This window comes from Myxocyprinus asiaticus, chromosome 8, assembly GCF_019703515.2.
Source record: "Myxocyprinus asiaticus isolate MX2 ecotype Aquarium Trade chromosome 8, UBuf_Myxa_2, whole genome shotgun sequence".
NCBI classification, from domain to species: domain Eukaryota; kingdom Metazoa; phylum Chordata; class Actinopteri; order Cypriniformes; family Catostomidae; genus Myxocyprinus; species Myxocyprinus asiaticus.
The window spans coordinates 5,871,227-5,895,495 of NC_059351.1; the positions used below are offsets into that span (position 1 = coordinate 5,871,227).

General features: G+C 38.0%; 3 protein-coding genes across 5 annotated transcripts in view; 1 reads left to right on the forward strand and 2 right to left on the reverse strand.

The window, feature by feature from the left end:
* Positions 1-1,820: 1,820 nt before the first annotated feature.
* LOC127445545 (paired mesoderm homeobox protein 2B-like) lies at positions 1,821-4,300 on the forward strand. The gene is made up of 3 exons (XM_051705700.1): positions 1,821-1,911; positions 2,184-2,371; positions 3,944-4,300. Exons 1-3 carry the CDS (start codon positions 1,821-1,823, stop codon positions 4,298-4,300), a joined length of 636 nt encoding a protein of 211 aa, XP_051561660.1.
* Positions 4,301-10,554: 6,254 nt separating this feature from the next.
* On the reverse strand, positions 10,555-15,025 carry LOC127445546 (uncharacterized). The gene is made up of 16 exons (XM_051705701.1): positions 14,854-15,025; positions 14,402-14,442; positions 14,221-14,283; positions 14,020-14,100; positions 13,798-13,896; positions 13,661-13,708; positions 13,486-13,566; positions 13,202-13,348; positions 13,071-13,123; positions 12,902-12,971; positions 12,719-12,805; positions 12,531-12,629; positions 12,315-12,392; positions 12,113-12,217; positions 11,511-11,903; positions 10,555-11,429 (listed from the first exon to the last, which is right to left on the reverse strand). The coding sequence occupies exons 1-15, from the start codon at positions 15,023-15,025 to the stop codon at positions 11,766-11,768; spliced, it is 1,362 nt and encodes a 453-aa protein (XP_051561661.1). The 3' UTR covers positions 10,555-11,429; positions 11,511-11,765.
* Positions 15,026-16,845: 1,820 nt separating this feature from the next.
* The window catches only part of LOC127445396 (LIM and calponin homology domains-containing protein 1-like), a 67,716-nt gene continuing 60,292 nt past the window's right edge, over positions 16,846-24,269 (reverse strand). For all 3 annotated transcript variants that reach the window (XM_051705442.1, XM_051705444.1, XM_051705443.1), the window contains 5 exons: positions 22,785-22,893; positions 22,502-22,588; positions 20,558-20,666; positions 20,368-20,470; positions 16,846-19,327 (listed from right to left, as the gene is read on the reverse strand). In XM_051705442.1, the coding sequence (XP_051561402.1) occupies positions 19,302-19,327; positions 20,368-20,470; positions 20,558-20,666; positions 22,502-22,588; positions 22,785-22,893 (434 nt within the window). In that variant the 3' untranslated portion in view covers positions 16,846-19,301. The remainder of the gene's footprint in view (positions 19,328-20,367; positions 20,471-20,557; positions 20,667-22,501; positions 22,589-22,784; positions 22,894-24,269) is intronic.

Consider the following 24,269-nt stretch of genomic DNA (forward strand, 5'->3'; position numbering starts at 1 on the left):
TCAGTGGCCTTACATCCTAACATGTCCCAAAATACGTTAATTTTTAAGTAGACAAATCAATAATTACAACAAGGAAAGTTTCCTTTCATTGTCATTCAGGAATAATGATTCACAATGAAAGAGGAATAATTATTTTTAATGTACGCCCTAAAAAAAGGTGTTCTATAATACTTTCTCATCAGCGTGCACTGTGTTCTTCAAATTTCCCACACAGAGAGAGGATGCTAATGTAAATGTGTCTTACAACTGTACTCCGTTACTACTTTACTCACCCTATGTTGCATACAACAGGTTTTTCAGCAAAGTATTGATTCTGTTGATGATGTGGCGTTAGAAAGTCATGTATCAATACTTGCGGCTTTAGGTTAAAGAGTGGCTCAAAAAAACAGGCAGGCAAAAGGACCCTCATAGTCACATGTAGGGCCTAATCGAAGGTGCCAATTATTACATGCTGTAGGGCCTGCGTATAATGGCTAAACATTTGTTTTCACTGTTGATGGGTCACGCGACTTTGCAGCCCAGGATGCTGAAGGCTCGGTAAAAAAAAAAAAAATGTACAGTATATCAGCAATTGGCACTTGTCATTTTTTTCTTGGAATTTGTGATTCTTTATTTGATTTCTTTGTCTTTTCACCCCATTTCATGTTTGCTCTGTATCTGTGCAGCAAAACCATTTCGCCTATCAGCACAGATAATAGTTGCTCATTCAATTGTTGCACATGGGAATGTAAGCCTATAAATTAATCAGATGTGATTCGTATGTTATTTTTTATAATATAACATGTCCACCATCGAATACTGATTACGTCTGAATTTTAACCGATATAAAATAAACCAAATGAGTCATTTAATGAGTTCTTCCACTTTGTTGTAAGAATATATGGTCATGGGCACAGGGCAAAAGTTCACACAATGTTCTGTAAAAGTGAAATGTGATTTGCTGTAGCCTATAATTAACCATTTATTACCAATTATGCTGATTTATGAATCAGCCAGAATCAACAAATTTGGATCCTTTTTTTGTTTTGTTCATAATCTCATGCAGTCCAACAAAATATGAGAATGTGATTTATTAGGCTATTTAATATTGTTTGACAGTTAACCCTGAAAGTGCCCATGGCAAAATCACATACGCAGATGTCCCTATTTAAAGCACTGGTACTAGCCAATGTGTTGACTAATCATAGTAGTTTTGTATTGTTCAGCTGGTGCTCTTGTGTATTGCTCTCATAATGTTATGATGGATGGTGGAGCATGCTCACAAAGCCTTTGAGCGGCTCAACGTGATACCCGCTTATTGAGCACAAAGACGCGTGGATATTTGCATCAAAACCCACTCTATCATCTCCAGTCTCTCTTTTCCACTTGGCCTGCATATCCACTTGCATGACACAATGACTGTTTATAGTTCATGTCAAATGTCTTAATAGGGTCAAAATAACGAAAGAACAAATAAATGTGGACATATAATCAAACATTCTTTTTTATTTTGCAATAATGCAAAATATAGGCAATAGTAGACCTAGCCCACTTAATAGCACTAGTAAGCAGGCTGCTGTGATGCAGGCTGATGATGCAGTTGGAGGCATACAGGCCTAGATGATGGATAGAGGTGTCAAAAGCATAACACAATGAGACTCACTGCCACGTGTCAGTGACCGACTTAATCATGTCTGTACTGAAGAGATGTCAGAGGGAGAACTTTAATAAAAACCAGAGAGCAACACAAAGCCAGTTCAGAGGACTTAGCCAGTGAGACGAGACCGTATTCAGCTTAGCTTTAGTGAGTGACATCCTGCGAGTGTTGCAAAACTAGTAAGATGGAGTACACCTACCTAAGTCCTACTGCAAATGAGTCTGGGATGGACACCGGCCGAACTTCTAGCCGCCCCACGGAGTTCAGTTCCTGCAGTCAGCCCGTCAGTTTTCAATATAATAGGTGCAATTTAGGTGCCGCAACCAGCTGCCACTTCATTTCGCCCGGATCCTGCTCTTATCAACCCTCCCACTACATAACAGGTTGGTTTATGCTTTAATCACTTTAGTTTATTAAATTAAGGATGACATTATTTACATTTCACTATGATAACCAATTGGGGAAAAATTGAAGCAGCAACATATACCTGTATATTTTATACAATTGCTCCAATTACAACAGTGTGCAATTGCGATTTAAATTCCAGTTCATCATAATCTTTTGACTTATGAACGAGGCATCCAGGAGAGGCGCAAACAAAGGCGCTTTCGCACCATCTTCACCAGCTTTCAGCTGAATGAGCTTGAGCGCGTGTTCGCACTGACTCATTATCCAGATATCTTCACGCGCGAGGAGCTCGCGCAGGAGATTCATCTCACCGAAGCTCGAGTTCAGGTATCTACGTCTGTTCTTATCATTCTTAAACTCTTATCCTTTATGTTCTGTTTGGGGTCTAGACTCCAAGCCCCTTTTAAAGCACGAACAACATTAGGTTGGTACTGCTGTATGACTTTTACAATTCTTAAGCCATCTTTACACTGCAAAGGTGGCACAGAAGCGGCATTTGAAGTGGCATATATACCAAGAAATTGTGTATTTACACAGACAGTTTAATGCTGCTCAGAGGTAACATAAAAGCATTTACACAGCAAAGGTAAATATAAAATTATGAATATGGAAAAATGAAATGAATGAAAATATGATATCATACTTTTAAATATGAAACTTTATATTATGAAATGTATTATGACAACAACAAAGTTTAAGGCTGCTCTGATGCTGCATTTCATTTACACAGAACCAAAGCAGCATCAGAACTGCATGCCTAGGGGTTGAGATGTATCAGAGCAGGCTTAATTTAGTGTGACTTTTATGCAGCATTGCCTATTAACACAAAACTTTGAGCAGGCGCAGAACAGTCTTAACTCGGCTGTGTAAAGTCACATTTGGCCTATGTGAGAGCTCATTATGAACAATATAATATAATGCAATTCAATATAATATGACACATTTTTGAGAATATTGACAATATAGGCAACTTTGGGATTTTCAGTGATAAAATATGATGGACATCATGCAACATAAGATGATTGGTTTAGCCTACAAAAGGGTACAGGGGAGCAATAATGTGTGAAATAAAATTCTTCTGTGCACGCTGTTCAGGGTGGGAGAGATATAAGCAACATGTTGTTTTACAGTAGGCTATAAGACTGGCAGGTGAGAGCTGCCAAACAGAAAGACGATCAAGTAGAATAAACCAGGAAATATATAGCTTAGATTTAAAGTCATGGAAATAGGCCTCAAATAGGCTAGCGAAAATAATTTTTTCTCTCTAGTTAAGTTCAACTTTAAATATTTTGTTATCATCCAAATATTTTTGTTTCATTAGTGCATGGAAGTCATGGGAATTCTTCGGTCAAAATTTGAGGGAATGGGGTTCCAGAGGGTTAAAGTTTCAATAAAGTCTACGGGTTTTAGATACACTGCCTGGCCAAAAAAAAAAGTAACATACACTAATATTTCATTGGACCACCTTTAGCTGTGATTACGGCATGCATTCGTCGTGGCATTGTTTCTACAACCTTATGCAATGTCACACCATTTATTTCCATCCAGAGTTGCATATATTTTTGGCTGTGATCTTATATTGACGACGGGAGAGTCGAACCACTCCTTAAAGTCTTCTCCAGCACATCCCAAAGACTTTCAATGGGGTTAAGGTCAGGACTCTGTGGCGGCCAATTTTATGTATTGTAATTGTATGTGGTGGCATATCATCATACAGTGGGGTGGGGGGGGGGGTTGTTCATATCGTCGGACTGCAATAAAAATGACCGAAACGGCAATTGCGAGTGGGGTGGCCAGGTTTCGGTCCATGGTGACCACGGCCACCCCTGGCCACCCCCTAGCTCCGCCCCTGCATCCCAATAATATGTAATTGTTTGTTTGTTTATTAATTTATTACAGGTCTGGTTCCAGAACAGACGTGCAAAATTTCGCAAACAGGAGCGCGCAGCCACATGGGTTGCGACATCACTGAAAATGCAAAAATCGCTTTCTCATGAGAACTCCAAAACGATGACAGTTCCTCACCCAGACAGCACACAACCCACCATTACACTAACCCAAGACCAAAAACAGGAGCCCAACAACAGTCTCAAAAAGTGCCAGCCTTCCGAAGAACTGCTCTCAGGGGTTTCTTCTCTTGATCAGCAGCGATCAAGCGTTCACCGATCTCTCAGCGAGACTATCGCGCGAGTGTTGCACAATGAAAGATACGATGTGCGTGCTACAACATCAGATTCCACTATGGAACTGAACTAGTGTCATGTCATAACTGCAGCACAAACATGGTCTTAACAATGTGATTTTCCTCTATACATTAGATTATTTGCGTTTGAAAATGGGAAAGCCATTTTGAGATGTGTTAATTTTTTATTTAATAGTTTTATTACATTAAATAGGTCCTAATACATTTCTCTGAAGCACCTGGTTGTCTAGTTCAAAACTGTATTAAATTATAATAATATGTCTCATTTAAATTAGAATAAATAAGAATATATAAAAAATCCAGAATCATCTTTTTGTTTGGGGCAAACAAATGAACATGATATCCAGTTGCAGTCATTATAAGGCAAGGGTCAACTATACTGTATAATGGAGGTTGTTTTTAACCAAAAGGTTATTTTCATAAATGTCATTCCGTGGCAAGATGTCACATGCATTTTAAATGTTATGAATTTATAAAACTCTATATTTTGGTGTAACAGGAGCCAGCTGATAGATAGCTGTGCAATGTGTACAAACCTCACTCTCCTGACCTCAAGAGGTGCACTAGCGACTGACGCTAGAGGCTGTAGCCTTTAGCCTCCTTGTTAACGCACCCACCTCCCATGCCAGAGACATCGGTTCGAGTCCCATACAGAGCGGGTAGAACAGGAGCTACACAATGGTGCCGTGACCCAGATGGCAGTGAGGTTTACGGGAGTAACGGGAGCCAGCTGATAGATAGCTGTGCAATGTGTACAAACCTCACTCTCCTGACTTCAAGAGGTGTACTAGAGGCTGTAGCCTTTAGCTCCCTTGTTAGTGCATCTGCCTCCCATGCCGGAGATGCCAGTTCAAGTCCCGTATGGAGTGGGTGGAACAGGAGCATCACATTGGCAAAAACAACAGATGGATGGATAGTTTTGAATGTTACATTATACTTTTAACATTGTGTTTAATAATTGCTTTACGGTTTACTTTTTGCTGAAAAGCTGATAATAGGCTGTTTAACGGAAGGTTCAGTTGTGAGGTTTAAAAACCGTACCCAGTCGTAGTCATTTCACATGGGCATGACCTTTGTTCTTTGTTATGATTTGGCTCTACATAATATAATTAGGATTCTACACAAAATAGGCAATTTATTAAAGAGCATGAATTTAGAATTGAATTTAGAATTTCTTGTGGTGTACACAAACCATATTACTGAAGACAGTTAATTAGATTACTCTTGTTAATGTCAAGGTAACAAATGTAATATCATGCATGTGTAGTTATGTACTCTTTCTTGTTTGTTTTGCTTTTAGCAAATGCAATGTTATGTCATTTATTTATTTAGAGGAGCTCCCTTCTTTGCTGCTTATGCTGCGTTCCATTCCACTCATCTCGGAAATTCGGATTTTCCAACTTCCTAGTAGGAAAAATGCAATGGAACGCCACTTGAGGTCGGAATTCTATGGAGTTATACATGTGGCAAAATTCTGTGCGTGCAAAATTTTATTTTGAGAGCACAAAAATGTTCTGTGTGTGCAAGATGATATTTTGAGTGTGCAAGTTGATATTTTGAGCTCAAAAAAGTAATTTTTCACACGCAAGATGATATTTTGAGCGCACAAAAATGTTCTGCACGTGCAAGATGATATTTTGAGTGCACAAAAAGTTATTTTGCATGCGTTTGATCTCAGTTTTGTAAAGTAACGTATCTACTTGAAAAGATGAATAAATGTTTTGTGTGTGCAAAATCTCACTCACTCCCTCTTTCTCCTCGTATGCACTCTGCGTGCACTCATAACTTTAGGGTACGTTTACACGACAACGATATACTAAAAATGGAAACGTTTTTCCTTTGCGTTTTAGAAAAGTTTCGTGTACAGATGACGTTTTCAAAATGATCCCAATTCACATGGATCTGCGAAAACGACTAAAAATGCTATATTATGCATGCCAGGCCATTAGTTTACACGACAACATTTTCAACTAAAAACGGAAAACTTTTTATGCGTTTTGGCTGTTTGTTTACACAACAACGGCGTTTTGGGGCCTGAAAACGCAAACTTTGCCGTTATCGTCTCTGTGTAAACATACAAAAACGTGAATTTGTGAAAACGATGACATCATGCGCACGCGTATTACGTGTTCAGTCTATAGGCATGCGCGCGAGTACTTTAAAACAATGCGCGAGACATTCAAAACTACAATGGCGGACTACAGGACTGTGTTTTTGCTGCTCAAGACTTGTAGTAATAAAGCAACCTCATTGTCCGTCCAGACACAATTGCTCGATGCTTTCGCCATCTTCATTGTTTGTATTCACCGCTCCGTGGAAGAATGCTTATGTGCGCAGGCGCGTAGTGTTTCTTTACAAAGTGACATCGCCAACTACTGGCCTGGCATGCATAATACAGGGTTTTTAGTCATTTTCGCTGATCTGTGTGAACGGGGATCGTTTTGACAACGTTGTCTGTACGCGAAACTTTTCAAAAACGCAATGGAAAAACTTTTCCGTTTTTAGTACATCGTTGTCATGTAAACGTAACCTTAGACTCTCGCTTGCTTTTCCACCCGTACTCAGACAAGTCAGGATTGGCTATAAGGAGCTGCTTACAAGCACTCTGCAATTGGACAGTTGAGGTAGCTACAGCAACCATGAACACCTCAGTGTAAATATTGCAGAAGAACCAACAGGCACAATGCTCCAAGTTCAGTACACACTTTATATACTGTATGCAGTTATCATTACAAAATATATTCACCCCGTGGATTATAGACATACCAGGAATGCTGTATGGCTAAACTTAATGTAATGTAAGTTTTTCAAAAAATAGTGCTAAGGATTTCTTTCTATTTTTTATTTATTTTTTTACTTTTTGCAGTCTCAAACAATTGAGGTTCGATATACTGTACATTTAATTTACCCCAAACTATGACAGGAGACATAATTAGCCTATTTCTCTTTTCTTCTGTTTCTTCTTATTAATCAATTTTGCCATAAGGGTTGTGGTAGAATGCATAAACTTAATAAAAACAGCATACTGAACATTTCAAGATGCCCTACAGCTTTGACATGCAAACATAAACAGCATTTCTAATTTATTATCAAGAATAGAATGTTAATTTAGGCAATATTTATATTATTCATAATATTTATAATACAAAAGGCTGTCGAAAATTGGGAGAGGACACACTAAAAGTGGACAAATTAACAAAGAAAATAATATTTTTGTAATAATAACAACAAGAAGAAGAAGGTTCAGTTGCTGCAGACTGATGGTAGACTGTAATCATATTTATTTGAATAAACTGCTCTCTCAGAATATCCTGTGGGATCGATAGAAGTCAAATTAAATTCCCCCAAAACTACACTATTACATTACACTGAAAGAGTTTTACACATGAGAGAGATTAAAGTGGTAGCTAAAATGGCCAAGCTAGTAACTACATGAGTGTAACTTGGTAACCAAATAACCAAATACTAGCCAAGAGAACCAAATACTAATTTAGACCATACTAAAAGGGCTAGCCAGATAGTTAGTTAGCTAGTAAGCCTATTGGCAGTGTACAGACTAAAAAATATATTTCATAAAGGTTCAATAAAAACAGTTAAGTCAACAAAAGTGCTGCTTTCATGTGGTCTTAGTTTGTTACATATTTCCTTTCTTGAAAACAAACTATCCCCTCCTCCTCTTCCTCCTGTTTGATTAGCAGTATTGTCTATAATCTAGCCAGCCATTCAAAATTTACCACATCATCTCTGATTGGCTAAAATTCTAGCACGTTATAATGCTGTGAACTTGTTGAACAAGCAAGCGGTCAAAGCTATGAGCACACGCAGAGTGGGTAGGAGGAGAGATTGAGTGAGATCTTGCACACGTAAAAAACAGTGGAGTTAAGTAAATTTCAGAATTCTGTGCACATTCAAATAAACTTTTCAAGTGCAAAATATATTTTTGTTTCCTCAAAATGACTTCATCTTTGCAAGGAGATACATTGCTTATCATCTTGCGTGTGCAGAACATTTTTGTGCACTCAAAATATAATTTTGCGCGCTCAGAATTGTGGCACACATATAACTCCATAGAATTCCAACTGGGAAATGTGGCAACATTTTCAACATTACTCCATGGGGGTGGAAGCGGAAGACCCCCACAGTCGTTTAATATGAATGCGGCTTATTTCCATGCACAGGTGTGAATCCTTGCAATGGTAAAATGCGCATGAATGGAGGATTTGGTTTTTTGAGTGGCAAAGTGCCCCCATGAGGAAGAAAACTTTATTTCGTGGAATACAGTCATTGGCTGACAACATTTGCAATCTGCAATGTGTTCATGCCTAAGGGTTGCTACTGCAGCAGTATCCCTTTTTATAATTTTTTTTTTATGTTTTGAAAGAATGTAGGCATAATACATTTTTTATGGTATTTATGTAACACAGAAAGTATTCACAAAATAACAGAACAACCTGTTGACAAAAGTTTTTAATGAAGAGTGTAACTTTTCATTCAGTTTTCATTAATAAAAAAAAAAAAAAAAACTTTTTTTCGTGACATGAAGATGAAAGAAAATGTAGTTAAATCTTTTAAAAGCATTTTTTCCCCAGTAAAAACGTGAAACATTATTTACAATTATATTGTAAATACAATACAGTTCGCAAAAAATGTTCTTGTTTCAAAGGAGGGCGTGGCCCAACAAATTTGAGAACCACTGGCAGAATGCATGCCCCTAATTAATTTTTTTAAAATGATTTTTTATTATTTTTTTATTTTTTAATACTTACTGTTTTCATAAGTGGTAAATTGTCAAAGCACTCTGTACAAAACTGTAACAGCTAGTCATTTATTCAAAACCTACAATTTCAAAACACAAGATTACTGTTACATGCAATGAGAAAATTTAATTTAATCTTCAAAACAAAACAGAATGATCTTATTTCAATTTATAAATTTTTAACAATTAGTTAATTCAGTAGGGAACAATGCAAGATACATTTAAAACTGCCCATAGAGTTGTTATAATGTAAGCTGCAACATTAGGAAATACACTTACATTATACTAATAATTTTGCCTACATCCAACCAATGTGTAATGAAAAGTTGTGATCAGTGAAGATAGAGTATAACACCACCTTAAGGTTTTAGAACAGAGTATACTGCCCATTTTGTATATCATACTAAGTATTTGTTATCTGCTTACTTCCTCTGATACCCACCTATTTGATGTGGTCCATGTCTGCTTCTTTGACAGGGTCCATGGCCACCTCTTTGACCTCTCAGACAGGCCGCTTGTACAAAATAGTCATTGATTGGTTCCTCTCCCATGAGTCTACCCTACAGGATCCTGCTTGATGCTAAAAAAAATGGCATTTGCTCTCAAACACACTTTAAACTTATAGTGGTTACTATATAAAATAAATTGGAAATATTGTAGCTAGAATTCACTGTTTGGTTATTTGTTTTGAACAATAATTTGCACTCACTGGGCACTTTATAAGGACCAATATGGTCCTATAAAGTGCCAACGTAGTCTTCTGCTGTTGTAGCCCATCAGCCTCAAGGTTCGAAGTGTTGTGCATTCTGAGATGCTATTCTTCTCACTACAGTTGTACAGAGTAGTTATCTGAGTTACCGTAGCCATTCTCCATTGACCTCTCTCATCAACAAGGCGTTTCCGTCCACAGAACTGCCACACACTGGATTTTTTTTTTTTTTTTTTTGGCACCATTCTGAGTAAACTCTAGAGACTGTTGTGCGTGAAAATCCCAGGAGATCAGCAGTTACAGAAATACTCAAACCAGCCCATCTGGCACCAAAAATCATGCCATGCTCCAAATCACTGAGATCACATTTTTTCCCCATTCTGATGGTTGATGTGAACATTAACTGAAGCTCCTGACCCATATCTGCATGATTTTATGCATTGCACTGCTGCCACACGATTGGCTGATTATATAAACACATGAATAAGTAGGTGTACAGGTGAATCTAATAAAGTCCTCCATGAGTGTATGTTGACAATTTAAAAACACACTGAATCAAACCAGTTTAAAATCTATAAGAATACCAAATAGTTAAATTATTACCATGAAGATCAGTTTGGTTACGTTAACAAAATATGTATAAAAATTAATTTTGTTCCTCCAAGGGCATGTGATCTTCATACACAATATTACTGTAACATGATATTAACAAATGAAATGACTTACAGAGCCAGTGATATATACAATGTTATTTACTTTCATTTTATTCAGATAATCCGTCCTTCTGTTGGCTGTGGATTAAAACAGGAATTACCTTAACACCCTTATCACATGAAATCAAAATCCACAGAGTGGCTTTTAGTCCATTTCTACAAGCTTTGAGGCCATTTACAGTATATGCAAGGGTACTCTTAAAAGTTGACAAAACAAATTTTTTATCTATATAATAGCGATGAACTATTAGCAGAGGTAAATTTACAGACTTCCTCTTCTGGGAAATCAGACCAAATACATATAATGATAACTCATTTTATGCTGAGGTCCAATAAATCCCACTCTGAAATTAAAATATCCCATCCACTGAATGACACCTGCAACCGACTATAGCTAATAGCAATTGGCAGGCTATTTAGTAAATAAACTACGTAAAAAAAAAAAGGACAAGCCCTTCATTAAATCGAGCCCCAACTTCCTATTTTTATTTTTGACAACAAAAATGTCAACGGGAAAGAAAATTGTGTGCAGCAAACTGTTTCATGTGGACTTGCATGTACTGTAAGAGCTTTTACAAAAGCTTTTAACCCTACAAAATGCTCCACCACATTGACTTATTTACTGTCTGAGGTAATCAACAGCATATAATAGATCTGCTTTTGATACAGCTGAACTTGAATTGAAGAAAATTCTAAAAAGATAAGTAAAACATTTATTATTTAAATATAAAAGAAAATTACACTTATTAAAAAACAAATTATCAATAGAATGTCCAGAAGCTAATGTCCAAAAGTGCAGAAAGTTTTTCTGCTTCTGATGATCATATAGTCCCTAGTGTGATGGTCCTCTTGTGCTCCTGCAGTCCTGATGTTAGCGGTCTCCAAGCTGAAAGCTCCTGATATACTGATGGTGATGGTCTTGTAGTTTCAAGCGTGATGGTTCTTGTGCTCCTGCAGTCCTGATGTTAACAATCTCTGGGCTGTAGGTTCCTGATATCCTGATGCTGAAGATAAATAGATAAGAGAAACCAAACATCTAAAAATTGGCTGATATACTTATAAACGCACATACAAACATACTCTACCTGTGCATAAACAGTTAAACCGAAGTCTTTCACGTTTACAGAGAATCAAAGGAGAACTCGGACAGGGTCAGTGTCTTCATGGGTCAGGCACTCCAGACGAACCTGTTGAAAAGCTCAAGGGACATACAGCATAGATACAGAACATGTACATACTTACAAAACATATACATACTTACCTTAGAGAGACTATTTGAAACAGGGAAGGGGTTAAACAGAGGGGAGGGGTCAGGGGAGGTACAGAGTCTAAATGGTCTCTCAGATTGTGTCCAGGCCTCTCATCAGCTGAATGCACTCAGCGATGAGGGCAGATACCTTATTGACCAGCAGGTCTGGGCTGTGGTAAGTGTCTAGAGGCAGGTTGGCAAGGGCTTCAAGGAGGTCCATTAGATAACGCTGTATATAAAACAAACATATTGTATAAATAACATCAACACAACTTAATCCCAAAAAATCCATAAATAACATTAGTTCAAAGCTGTGAACTTGAAGAAAATAATTTCATTGCTGAAAACACGAAGACTAATAATTGAGCAAAAACTTGGGCTGTTTCCTTTGAATATGAATCCAAAACAGAAGTGGAAGAGTATTAGACTAATACTTACATGAAGCTGCCAGAACTGTTGATCTGCAGCTGGCTCCCAATCACCTGGAATATCCCAAGTGCTGATGAGGGAGTTCAGGTGCTCCAAGAACCCTCCGTTGCATACCTACAACATTATGATAATTGCCGGGTAAAGATGAAGTATATCAAGCAAGAATTTGAAGAATAAAAAATGAATTTGCAAATGTTGATTTGACACTCACAGCCTCAGGCAAGTTGTTCTGGACGAGGCCAACCAGGATGAATTCAAAGAAGACATCTAGGAAGTTCAACTGATGAACCTGGATCAGAAGGACCAGCTGTTATTATTCTGATACTATTATATTTGATATTATTTTTGGTTTGATAAAGACTGGAGTAGCAAAGGATGTCTCATATGTGGTGGCATGTTTTCATAGTAAAAACCACCAGGCACTTACTCCAACATCATGCAGCTCCTTCTTCACAGCATCCCGCTGGTCTGACCGTCTCAGGAGACGAATGACGCGGTCATAGGCCTCCTTGAAGGTATTCACATCCTGTTGAAGACAAGAGCAACGAGTAACATCTTGTCAACATGTGCTCCAAACTATCAGTCTGAATGAAAACGAATGAAATTAAGGTTTACCTGTTTATTGGCAGCCACCAGATGTGACAGCAAGTTCTTCCCAGCCACGTACAGAGTATTCTGCACATTGCCACGGGAGAGCAGTGTCTGTAGGGCAAGAGAAGATACCATTAAAACCCTGCAGTGTCCACAACAACTGGCAGACATGCAAACATAAAACAAAGCTTTGAGACTGGTACTCACAGAGAAAGCCAAGCGTAGAGCCTCGAGCTTCATTGGGACGTCAAAGACATAAAGACTGTGAAGATGGAGGCTGTAAGAGAAAGAGACAACATCTGTAACAAGTGCAATCTATAGTAAAGTTACAAACTGGCATTTGTGACCAACTGCAAACATGATAAACTACACTCACCTGGTGTTAGGAAGCTCCCTCTCCACAGGAGTCAGATCCTCATCATCACTGCCCTACAAAACACAGTGTTTCAAACACCCTGAAAACATGGCCTCAATTTTGGACTAGAGCACAAGGTTTTTTCAAGTTACCTCAGAATAATCTGAGTACTCAGACTCTGGGCCCGAATCAGACTCAGAAGGACAGTCAAATGACTCCTCCTCGGCCCACGAAGAGGTTGTGATCTGGCCGTCCATCCCAAAACTCATGATGAAATGGGCCACTGAGAGGTGTGTGTGCTGTAAATCCAAGACACACAGAGGCAGTGAAAATACATGAACACGTCAGTTTCTCTATTTACAGTAACCTGGAATCAGTAACCTGATTGACACAACATTAGTGTTCTTATGGGAGTAGAGAACAATCCCATATTTACCGAGTGGAATCCATAGTGGACTTCGACAGTCGTCTCTAAGCGCAAATGGGTGACATACTGCATTATCTGCCCACACACAAGCTAAGAAAGAAGACACAGTGTGTACATTTTCAAATTTCTGATTCTGATATTAAAGGGTCAAATTCACTAGGAAAAAGTTTGGAATGTGAATTACCCCTGCACCAAAGCAAGCCTGCTTGATCATGCGGTAGTATGGTCTGCCCTGGAAGGGAAAGAGTGATCATGTTAACTTTGTGAACACTGAACAACAGCGACTATTTAATTAAATTACCATATATAAAAGGCTCTTACGTTTGGATCCAGCATAGTCTTCTCAGTGGAAAGTGCCCACAAAAGCCTCGTCTCTACACCTCTCACCATGTGCACAAAGCAATATTTCATCTCTAGACGCTGTGATGATTATGACAAACAATCAGAATTTACACATTTTCAACTGGCCGTCCTCTAGGGACACCATTCAGTTTTCATTCCCAGCAAAACAGATATTCATTTGCTAAATGAATGGTCTGGTACCTCAAACTCAGACTCCTCGGAGTCAGTGAACTGAAAGCGTGTAGTCCCCCACGCTGGCTTCAGTCTGCCCATCTGGCTCAACTGTGTGTGAGAAAATGAAAGTGCCGTACACTTACAGAATATGCATATGATTGGGAAAAGAGAGAAAATGAAAGAAATTCTTTACAAAATTTAAGTGACATAGCAACATCTCAGTCTCACCGGGACTAAGGCAAGCACTCCAAAATCCAAAGTTGGGTGCAACTCCAAAGCATCACTGAGATCCTGAGCAAGATTGAAAATACACTAAGATTAATGTGAATTTTAAGTCAATTGTCATAAAAAGATAGATAGATTTTGGAATGATGTACAGTCACATTTTGGTCAGTATTCCCAATCTTACCTCAGAGGTAACAGGAGAGCCCTCCAGAACTGTTATGCACCCTAAACAAAACAAACACAAAACTCCTGTAGCGCAAAAGACATCTTTCATCCTGACACGCTGTTTTAAGTTTGCGTCACGTTACTATAGCAACGTGCTCAATTTGCTAAATAACAAATATCAAGATACACATACAAAAATTAAAAATGAGCTTTTATGCTAGTGTAGACAAGGGATATAAAATAAATGTGTTGCTGGTAAGAAAAAAAAAAAGGGTCTCGGAGAAGATAAATAGTAGCGACCACTACAGTAATGTAATTAGCAAGTTAGCTGCTATAAAATGCCAAAATTTGCACTAGTCAAACTAGCATCAGTCTTTAACAACATTAGCCGTTTCCATTGATAATGGTATAAATATTGGGGGGTACCTCACCCCCATCCCCCCTGGAATCTACGCCCGTGTTTGTACCCACCTTCGGTCCAGTGATGGTCCGCCTCGACTCTCTGAATCCGCCGATCCAGAAGAGAAGACTTTGTAAGTAAGCCACACCTGTAAAGGCAGTATAACCCTCCTGCGGTGACAGCGAGGGCCGTCGCTATCTTCAGCCGTCCTCGGCCGAGACAGTCAAAGATGACAGAGGTCATTTTGGTTCAATGTATGTCTGCTCGCAAAGGAATTCAATATTGGTGTGAGAGCTGTTACCAATAAATGCACGATCAGCGCGGTTTAGAACGTTCCAATCAAATCAAAACAAAATCAAATAATAACAAATCAAAGCTTATTAAATACAGCATGCATCAGTTTTTGGTAACAATGAAATGTTGTTTCTGCAAATTCAAAATGAATTTAAATTAAATACAATTTAAAACAATTACAAAATTATGTATTGAAGATGGCGAATAAAATAAAAACTTTTAAGATGAATTAAGTTGAATTATTACATGTTTACATAATTATGTTAAGCTTAGTTTATGTAACACAGTTGACAAGTTTTCATTCATTTGACATTGAAACTGCATCTAGTCCTGCCCTTGACGTAATCAGATGTCCTATGATTGGGCAATAATTGTGGATGGCTACGTCTTTACATCAAGTGTCATATCGTTTGGTTGAATCAGTTATTATTTGAACTTTTAACAGTCAAATTAAAATTAAACCATTTTTATATCAATTCTAAAGGAAAGCCTGAATTGAAGGCACATAGCAGTAATAGTGTAAGCTGAAATGTGGACAGAGATATGTTTATATATAATGTTTTCTTTTGTTGTATTTTCTCCCCTTTTCTCCCCAATTTGGCATGCCCAATTCGCTCTAAGTCCTCGTGGTGGCGTAGTAACTGGCCTCAATCGGGGTGGTGGAGGACGAATCGTCTTGGCGTCTGAGACTGTCAGTCCGCGCAACTTATTACGTGGCTTGTTGAGTGCTTCACCGCGGAGACCCAGTGCGTGTGGAGGCTTCACGCTATTCTCAGCGGCACACACACACACAACTAACCACACTGTAGCGACCACGAGGAGAGTAACCCAACGTGACTCTACCCATCCTAGCAACCGGGCCAATTGGTTGACTGGAGTCACTCAGCACTCCCTGGATTTGAACTTGCGACTCCAGGTACGGCATCCAGTGTCTTTACTTGCTGAGCTACCCAGGCCCCACAAGATACGTTTATATTAATATAAAAATATGTTTGGAAAACAAAATTGTTTATCAACTGGCTGTAGTGGAAAGATTGTATGTAAGTAGGTAAATATTTTGAAGGGTCAAATATATGATCATATTGTGTTTCATGTTGTTGAGGAGTGGGATACCATGTGCTTAGATTTGTCTGCTGTGGGGTACATTTAGGAGTCTCAAAGATCTGCATCACTTCTAATGAAATAATTTAAGATTTTACACAAACCATCTACTGAAACAAAAAAGGCATTTCCCACCAAAGTTGACTGTCATGTGCATAATCTTATCTGGATATAAAGCTCATTGTAAAAATGCTGTTCAGGCTGTGGTCCAAAACCCTGGAAGAGATTTAGCAATTTCGAGCCATGGGTTCCATCAGGATTTTCCTATGGGTTTTTATAACGGCAGTTTTGGATTTATGACTAAAGGTCTGTGGTGAAAATTACTTGAAGATACTTGGACGCTTTCTTCTACAACATAAATTATACACAGTCATACCTCAGCATCTTGTTACAGATGTTTGAAGCCGCTGTGTTTTAGCAACATACATAGAACACTGCATTTTGTTGTCCTAGAACCATTCTTGTTAAGAACAGTATGATTGATTGAGTAAAACCAACATTTTGTCACCAAAAATGTACATACGAACACCGATAGCCCTTGTGTCTTAAAATTAAAATCACACAAGGATTAATGCTAAAACATTAGGTATAAAAGTTTTTTTTCTAATCCAATTCTTTCAGTCTTCTCACAGTCACAAACACAACCATCCAGGTAGAATATAGGTGCATTTAAAATAGTTTATTATAGTTTATTTAAAAAACATACACTTGCTATAAAAGCCATTGCATTTCAGCATCTTGTAGGTTGTCATATATCACTCATTTTGAGAGGGTATAATAAATATACGTAGAATACAAAGGTAATTGTCACACACTCCTTGGCTACTCTTTCCAGAAATTATTGCCTTACTGCTGCTCTAGTTACAGTTCATATTCTTACATGTTACATAAATAAAACAAATGATATACAGGCAATTGTCAAAATCCCCCAGATGTAAATGACAATGTCTTTTTAATCTCAAATATTAACAGAAAGTATGAGCAGGAGTTATTTGCTGACATTGCTGAATACAATCTGCCTTTGTGGCATGGATATTCCATTGAAAATAAAGGCCTTTTCAGTTTCTTTAGAGCTTAACAAATATGGATGTTCAACAATTTCACATCTCTTAATGCACATGAAATGACTAAACTGCTTACATACAGAAGGTGGGCTTTCCATTTTTAAATCTATTGTTCGTTCGCTTAAAGAATTACTGAATAAAGTACCAGGGTAGAAGCAGAGTGCTCAGTGCATATGCATAAATCTCTAACCAATTTACATTGGTAAATTGAAGCTTTGGATGCAAGGGTGGCCAACACTAGAATTTATCTAGGAGCACATTTCTAAGGCACAACATTGCAGTTAAGAAGAGAGCAAAGGCAACAAAACAAATAAAACAGATTTTAACTAGATATTTTTAAACTAAAAGGGTCACATTTTGCATTACAGTGTCCATGTCAGTACATATCTTATTAATAAACACCAAGCACTTAGTATATAATTATGTGGAGCTGCTTGTAATAGCACATTGGTAATGTTTTTAATTTTAGTAGCATGTAATATCTGTAACATGGACACTGTAATGTAAAGTGTATCCAAGGAAAGTTTCAGGGATCATGCAAGCTTCTAGCCATTCAAATGCAGAGCAAAACATGTACATATTAATAAAAGAAAGTAAGAAATAGAATCTACTGGAAATGTAAAGATCTACACACTAGCTGAATGCGCCATGAAACAACATGCTCTCTACACGTCCTCTTAAACAATACTGCACAAATAAAGTATCAAACCCCTCAATGCAAAATATAGAAGGGAACAGAACATTTTAATCAAAACTATTCCAGTTCATCAAGACATTTTTTCAAACTACAAAAAAGTAAGGGGTCAATCTTATTGGTGTTCATTTCATATTGTCAGTTAAGGCATAAGCACAAATCCGCCAGACCTAAGTGTTGCAAATCATGTGTTCATCTGTTATTAGAAGTACACAGAGTTTCTGGCCGAATAATTTGAGAGACCTGCTGGCTTAGAAAAACAGAGATGATGTATTATTAATATAATAATATTATCCGACCACAACCACATTGAGAAACACAAGTATGGAGTGCCACAAGGCTTCGTATTAGGTCCTCTGCTGTTCTCCTTGTACATGCTTCCCTCAAGAAACACAGAATTAGTTGAAAGATTTTTTGGATGGAAAAAACTTGATGCGCTTCCTTGTGTTCCAAATTCCTCACAATAGTAATGAACAGTTTAGTGGCACTCTACATTACAGTGCCCATGTTACTGTGTATTAACATAAATAAGCCCCCCCACCCCAGGCTTCTATTTTATGTCATTGGCTCATAAACAGCTTATATCTACCTGAATGGGGAAAGACCAAAATCTGTTTGCCAAGATTATCTTTCAATAACACACTGTCAGCAAATGGAAGAAAGTGGTATAATAAATTTGACTTCTTAACCTCAAACCACTTAATGTATTTTTAATTTCGGTCTGGTTATTGTGCATGTGTTTTCTAGAGTTGAAAGACTCTATCAAAAATGCAATTGGCTCTTTAAACTGAAAGGCGGGACTTCCATTTCTATAGCAGCCATCTTGAGCCAAGCGATTTCTCCCATTAATTTCTCTTATACCCTATTTCCTCATCCTAGACTGTCTTTGGTAATACTCAAGACCAACTTGTAGTCAATTTGTATTTTTTTTTTTTTTTGTGGAAGAGCTTTTAATTACACTTGTTATTGCTATCAAAATTTCAGAAATACGTAATGTGTGTAACATGGACACTGTGAGGTAAAGTGTCGCTTCTATTACTTCTCATTATACATTTTAATACAAATAGTATGAACAAGCTACTAGTTTTATAGTATGAACTCGCTTTAATATTTTATGGACTATATTTTCACCATGTACGTGATATAACCCTACTTCAACAAGCACAAAAACAGTCTTTGCTTTACAGTCTAACGTAGTCCAGAAGAAGACCGGTTGTACTCATGATTTCAGTATTGACTTAAAGTCTATGCATGATTGTGCTTTCAGGAACAATGTTGGAAACATAAAATTATTTCTTCTTGGGTATGGTCCTGGCTTGGTTCAACTTGATTTTGGATGCAGTTGCTCGTCAGGAGTGCAGAGGCATCACAATGTTGTTGGCTGGCCAGCAGCTGCAAGGAAAGAGGAGCCACATAAAGATCTGTTTGATTGCTATAACATCCTTCCAAAAAGATTAATAAAGCCTGGGTAGCTCAGTGGTAAAGACGCTGGCTACCACCCCTGGAATTCGCTAGTTCGAATCCCAGAGTGTGCTGAGTGACTCCAGCCAGGTCTCCTAAGCAACCAAATTGGCCCGGTTGCTAGGGAGGGTAGAGTCACATGGGGTAACCTCCTTGTGATCGCTATAATGTGGTTTGTTCTCAGTGGGGCGCGTGGTGAGTTGAGCGTGGTTGCCGCGGTGGATGGCGTGAAGCCCCCACATGTGCCATGTCTCCGTGGCAACGCGCTCAACAAGCCACGTGATAAGATGCGCGGGTTGATGATCTCAGACGCGGAGGCAACTGGGATTTGTCTTCCGCCACCCGTACTGAGGCGAATCACTACGCGACCACGAGGACTTAAAAGCACATTGGGAATTGGGCATTTGAAATTGGGAGAAAAAGGGGAAAATAAAAAAATAAACTTTTTTTTTTAATAAAAAAATAAAGTTCATACAGCAAACATTTCCATTAGCACTGTTTGCAGCTCTTCTGCTATGTCCCAAAAACACTTAATACATGTTAAAGCCTGGTGTTGTAGACTGCATTTTTTTCCTATCCTTTATGATTGTTGCTTGTCAGAGTGTATGATCAGACTGTGAGATCTTGGATAGTAGACAATTCAGACTGTGTGACATGAACCGTCTTTTGTCAGACTACAATATAAATCTTTTTGTAAAGATTTGGTAAAAGATCTCGGTAACATTTTACAATGTTGACTAAACGTATTACGGCATTATTGAAATTGAAGTGGCACCAATCAGACCCAAGCAGCACTTTCACTATTGTCGCCAATATATTTACAGTAAAAGAAAAAAACGTTGGTGTCTATGGGTCTGTTGTGGCTGAGCAGAAGACGGAATTTGTGGACTGTTCATTCTTCATTTTGTGACAAAAAAACCGGCACAATTAGGAACAAAAAGGTGAGCATGTTTGAGACGCTTAAAACTCACCCTGTGATTTTATGTAGCATTCTTGACAATTAAGGAGTCCGTTTCGAATTCTGACGTCAGTTCCTGCACTTACGTCGCCAAGTAACCCTTTACATATGCCACACTAGAACACATAAATTATCAGTGTAAGAGGATACACATAGTACCCACATACTGTACATATACAGAGAGAAACACAATTGAACATTACCTTAAAACACTGAATATGAAAGTACAGCCCCAGGGTTTCAATGATCATAGCTGCTCCTTTGCCCAATGGATGCGCACAACTAGAGCAGAGCTTCTTTCCACTTACCGACCTGCAGAGTGTGCAAAACCATAATTTACTGCAAAAAAACTCACATAAATAAACTTTATGAATAGAACAGCACTAATTAGAACATAATAATATTTGTAAGGTACATACAGTGGGGTCTAAAAGTCTTACATTTTACAGTGTTTTCTAAATGAATACAAAACTTGTCTTTAGAAATTATTATCAGCATAACAAGTTGAATGAAAAGTTGAATTTTGAATTTTACAGTATATGCATACACTGATTAGCCACAACATTGAAACCACTTGCCTAATATTGTGTAGGTACCCCTCATGCTGCCAAAACAGCGCCAACCCGCATCTCAGAATAGCATTCTGAGATTATATTCTTCTCACCACAATTGTACAGAGTGGTTATCTGCGTTACCATAGACTTTGTCAGTTCAAACCAGTCTGACCATTCTCTGTTGACCTCTCTCATCAATAAGGCATTTCCGTCCGCAGAACTGCCGCTCACTGGATGTTTTTTTGTTTTTGGCACCATTCAGAGTAAATTCTAGAGACTGCTGTGTGAGAAAATCCCAGGAGATCAGCAGTTACAGAAATACTCAAACCAGCCCATCTGGCACCAACAATCATGCCACGGTCCAGATCACTGAGATCACATTTTTTCCCCATTCTGATGGTTGATGTGAACATTAACTGAAGCTCCTAACCCATATCTGAATAATTTTATGCACTGCACTACTGCCACACGATTGGCTGATTAGATAATCACATGGATGATTGTTGGTGCCAGACAGGCTGAGGGTTTAAGTATTTCTGTAACTGCTGATCTCCTGGGATTTTCACACACAACAGTCTCTAGAATTTACTCTGAATGGTGCCAAAAACAAAAAACATCCAATGAGCGGCAGTACTGTGGACAGAAATGTCTTTTTGACGAGAGAGTTCAATGGAGAATGGCCAGACTGGTTCAAACTGACAGTCTACGGTAACTCAGATAACCGCTCTGTACAACTGTGGTGAGGGTTGGTGCTGTTTTGGCGGCATGAGGGGGGCCTACACAATATTAGGTAGGTGGTTTTAATGTTGTGGCCGATCGGTGTATATACTCACACAGTGGGGTTCAAAGTCCACTAGTAAAAATTTATTTTGCATTTTTCTAATTTGTTTTCTTTTTACTAAATGATTAATCAAAAAATGCACATGCATTTCAGAATGTCTTACTATTTAATGACAGCATGCACTTGAGCTGGCATGAATTTAGGAAAGTGGTAACAAGCGGAAATGCAACTGAAAACATGTATGGAATTTTGCTTACATAAGCATTCAGCATGTTTATGTAACTCCTGAAATGAAATATTGACAATGGCTTAGAATCACGGTGGCCACTCTGCCATACATAATACTTACATTTTGAATAGATGCATTATACAGTATCTTAAATGCCAGTTCAACAGCATGACAGATTCACTGTGTCTAGCTCAAGTGCATTTGTAGCCCATTAACAGGCAAAAACAGAATCTGCGCCCACAGATCCTAGCAGAAAGCTTCATAGATTTTTGTAGAATGCAAACATGCGTCGTTCAAAGTTCTACACATCCCCTGCCCTTTGCATTTACTGTTTGTTAAATATATTGGCTAATGCGTTATATTTAAGTGTTGTCTCAGCTCTGCTTAAAACATTTTGGCATGTTTAAATCCATTTCGCAGAACTCTGCTGATATCCTCCCAAAATCAGCACTGAAAATGTAAAAAAAAAAGAAAAGAAAAAAAAGCAGATTCCACCTAGGGATGCCTATTACTTAAACGCTCCACATACAGAAACACATATCTGTATGTGAACTCTAGTATGTGTTGGAGTGAAGGCTCGTACCTGCTGGGGGATGGAGGCGACGTGTCTTGTGATGGTGAAGGTGATTTTGATGATTGTGTTCCTAATACATTTTCACACGACCCAGTCCTGCCAACAGCCCCACACACGCACACACATACATACACAAAACAAGCATACAATTTGCAAAAATGTTCCATGTGGCAAAAAACAAAATAAAAAAATGATCTGATCTATAAAACATCCTCCGCACATAGCAAAGCCAAGCAGCCTTTTGGCATACATGTGTTTAAGCAAGACTGCATGCTTTCCCACACATACACACCTCCTCATTCCTGCGGTCTGGCTCTGGGGTGGACTCTGTTTACGGTCCAGTGAGGCAGTTTTCTTCAAATCCTCTTGTCTGCTTTTAGACTTACAGTTCCATGAGCCATCTGCAGTAACACACAAAGAAGTATAAGTGTCTGCTAATTTCAACAGCTCTAAATGTGTACTGTAGTGGCATTCTGTCTTTTAGTTGAACACAGGGACTAAAAACAAAATGTTTTTGTGGTGGGTGAAATACCAAGTGCAATGTTGCCAGATCTTGCAAGAGAAACAATTAACCTGGTCTGGAAAAACAAGCCCAATATAAGCCACTTGCCTCACCAAAATAAGCAAAAATAAGCAATTAAATTTTTTCTTGTGTGGTAGATTTATCAGAATAGAAATCATAACAGACATACAGTTAATTAACAGTCAATTAACATAATTTTAATTACAGATCTGCTTCTCAGTCAAAACCCAGCAGCATCAAATCTGTATTAATGCATCATATCTAACAATAATTAATTTAAGACTTGGAAACAACTGAGTAATGTACTTTGTACCCCTAATAATGTTTTCCTTGTATCTGGATTAGATGTGCATGTATATGTAGTAATTATACATAGTTGTTAAAAAGGTCTTCATTCACAGAATGCCACATCCACAATGGCCAGTTAGGCAAAGAAATGTGTGATGCAGCAGTTTCCTTCAGGATCAAAGCACATGTTTCATTTCTTCAGGCAACCTGAAGTGGTGTAGTTCCAAAATTTACTGTGATAAACCCTTTGGCCTTTGGTTTCATAAAAACATTATCGGAACAAAATGAACCGGTTATAACCAGCTACCAGCATTTAAAAAATAAAGATTTTCCTCTGGAACAATTGAAAATCACTTTGTTCCCGTTTTCGGTTACGTTCTGCCAAAAATTTACTTTGTTTTCAGCTTTCGTTTTCGTTCCTTGAACCTTTTTTAGTCCCCAGTTAAATGGACAGTGTGTTTGTATTGGTTGATGTAGCCTATATTTCTATGTAAAATCTATAAAACAAGCAGTTTTATATTGCAGTTTTTTATTTATAAAGCTACAACTATGAGCATTTGTAGCCCAGAGATAAACACAGATAGTAAGTGTTTCTAAACTAAAAGGCATGATGCAGGACACAATATGAAATTTGATAATATAAATCATTTCATAAATGAATAAGCATAATTCAGAGCTGAAATAAGTTTAGTACACATTTCAAAGCAGCATTAAAAGGTTGTTTCTACTTTTTTCAAGAAATTAACTTATTTCTTGAAGAGCTTAATGTTTTGCATAAATGCATGCAACTCTCCTATCCTTATATATGATAACTCACACACTAAGGTGCTCTTAAAAATTTACATTTTTTGCAGTAATTTATCACTGTCACTTTAAGCTAAAAGTAAGCAAAAGCAGTCTAAATTTTAGTGGTCCACAATTAAAAAACCAACATCAGCTGATAAAGATTCAATATCGACCGATATC

Coding starts and splice junctions, on each gene's coding strand:
- LOC127445545 (XM_051705700.1), top strand. CDS start 1,821: ATGGAGTACACCTACCTAAGTCCTACTGCAAATGAGTCTGGGATGGAC. Junction 1,912..2,183: donor CACGGAGTTCAGTTCCTGCA/GTCAGCCCGTCA, acceptor TTTAAATTCCAG/TTCATCATAATCTTTTGACT. Junction 2,372..3,943: donor TCACCGAAGCTCGAGTTCAG/GTATCTACGTCT, acceptor AATTTATTACAG/GTCTGGTTCCAGAACAGACG.
- LOC127445546 (XM_051705701.1), bottom strand. CDS start 15,025: ATGACCTCTGTCATCTTTGACTGTCTCGGCCGAGGACGGCTGAAGATA. Junction 13,567..13,660: donor AGGCTTGCTTTGGTGCAGGG/GTAATTCACATT, acceptor CTTCTTTCTTAG/CTTGTGTGTGGGCAGATAAT. Junction 12,218..12,314: donor AGAACAACTTGCCTGAGGCT/GTGAGTGTCAAA, acceptor ATAATGTTGTAG/GTATGCAACGGAGGGTTCTT.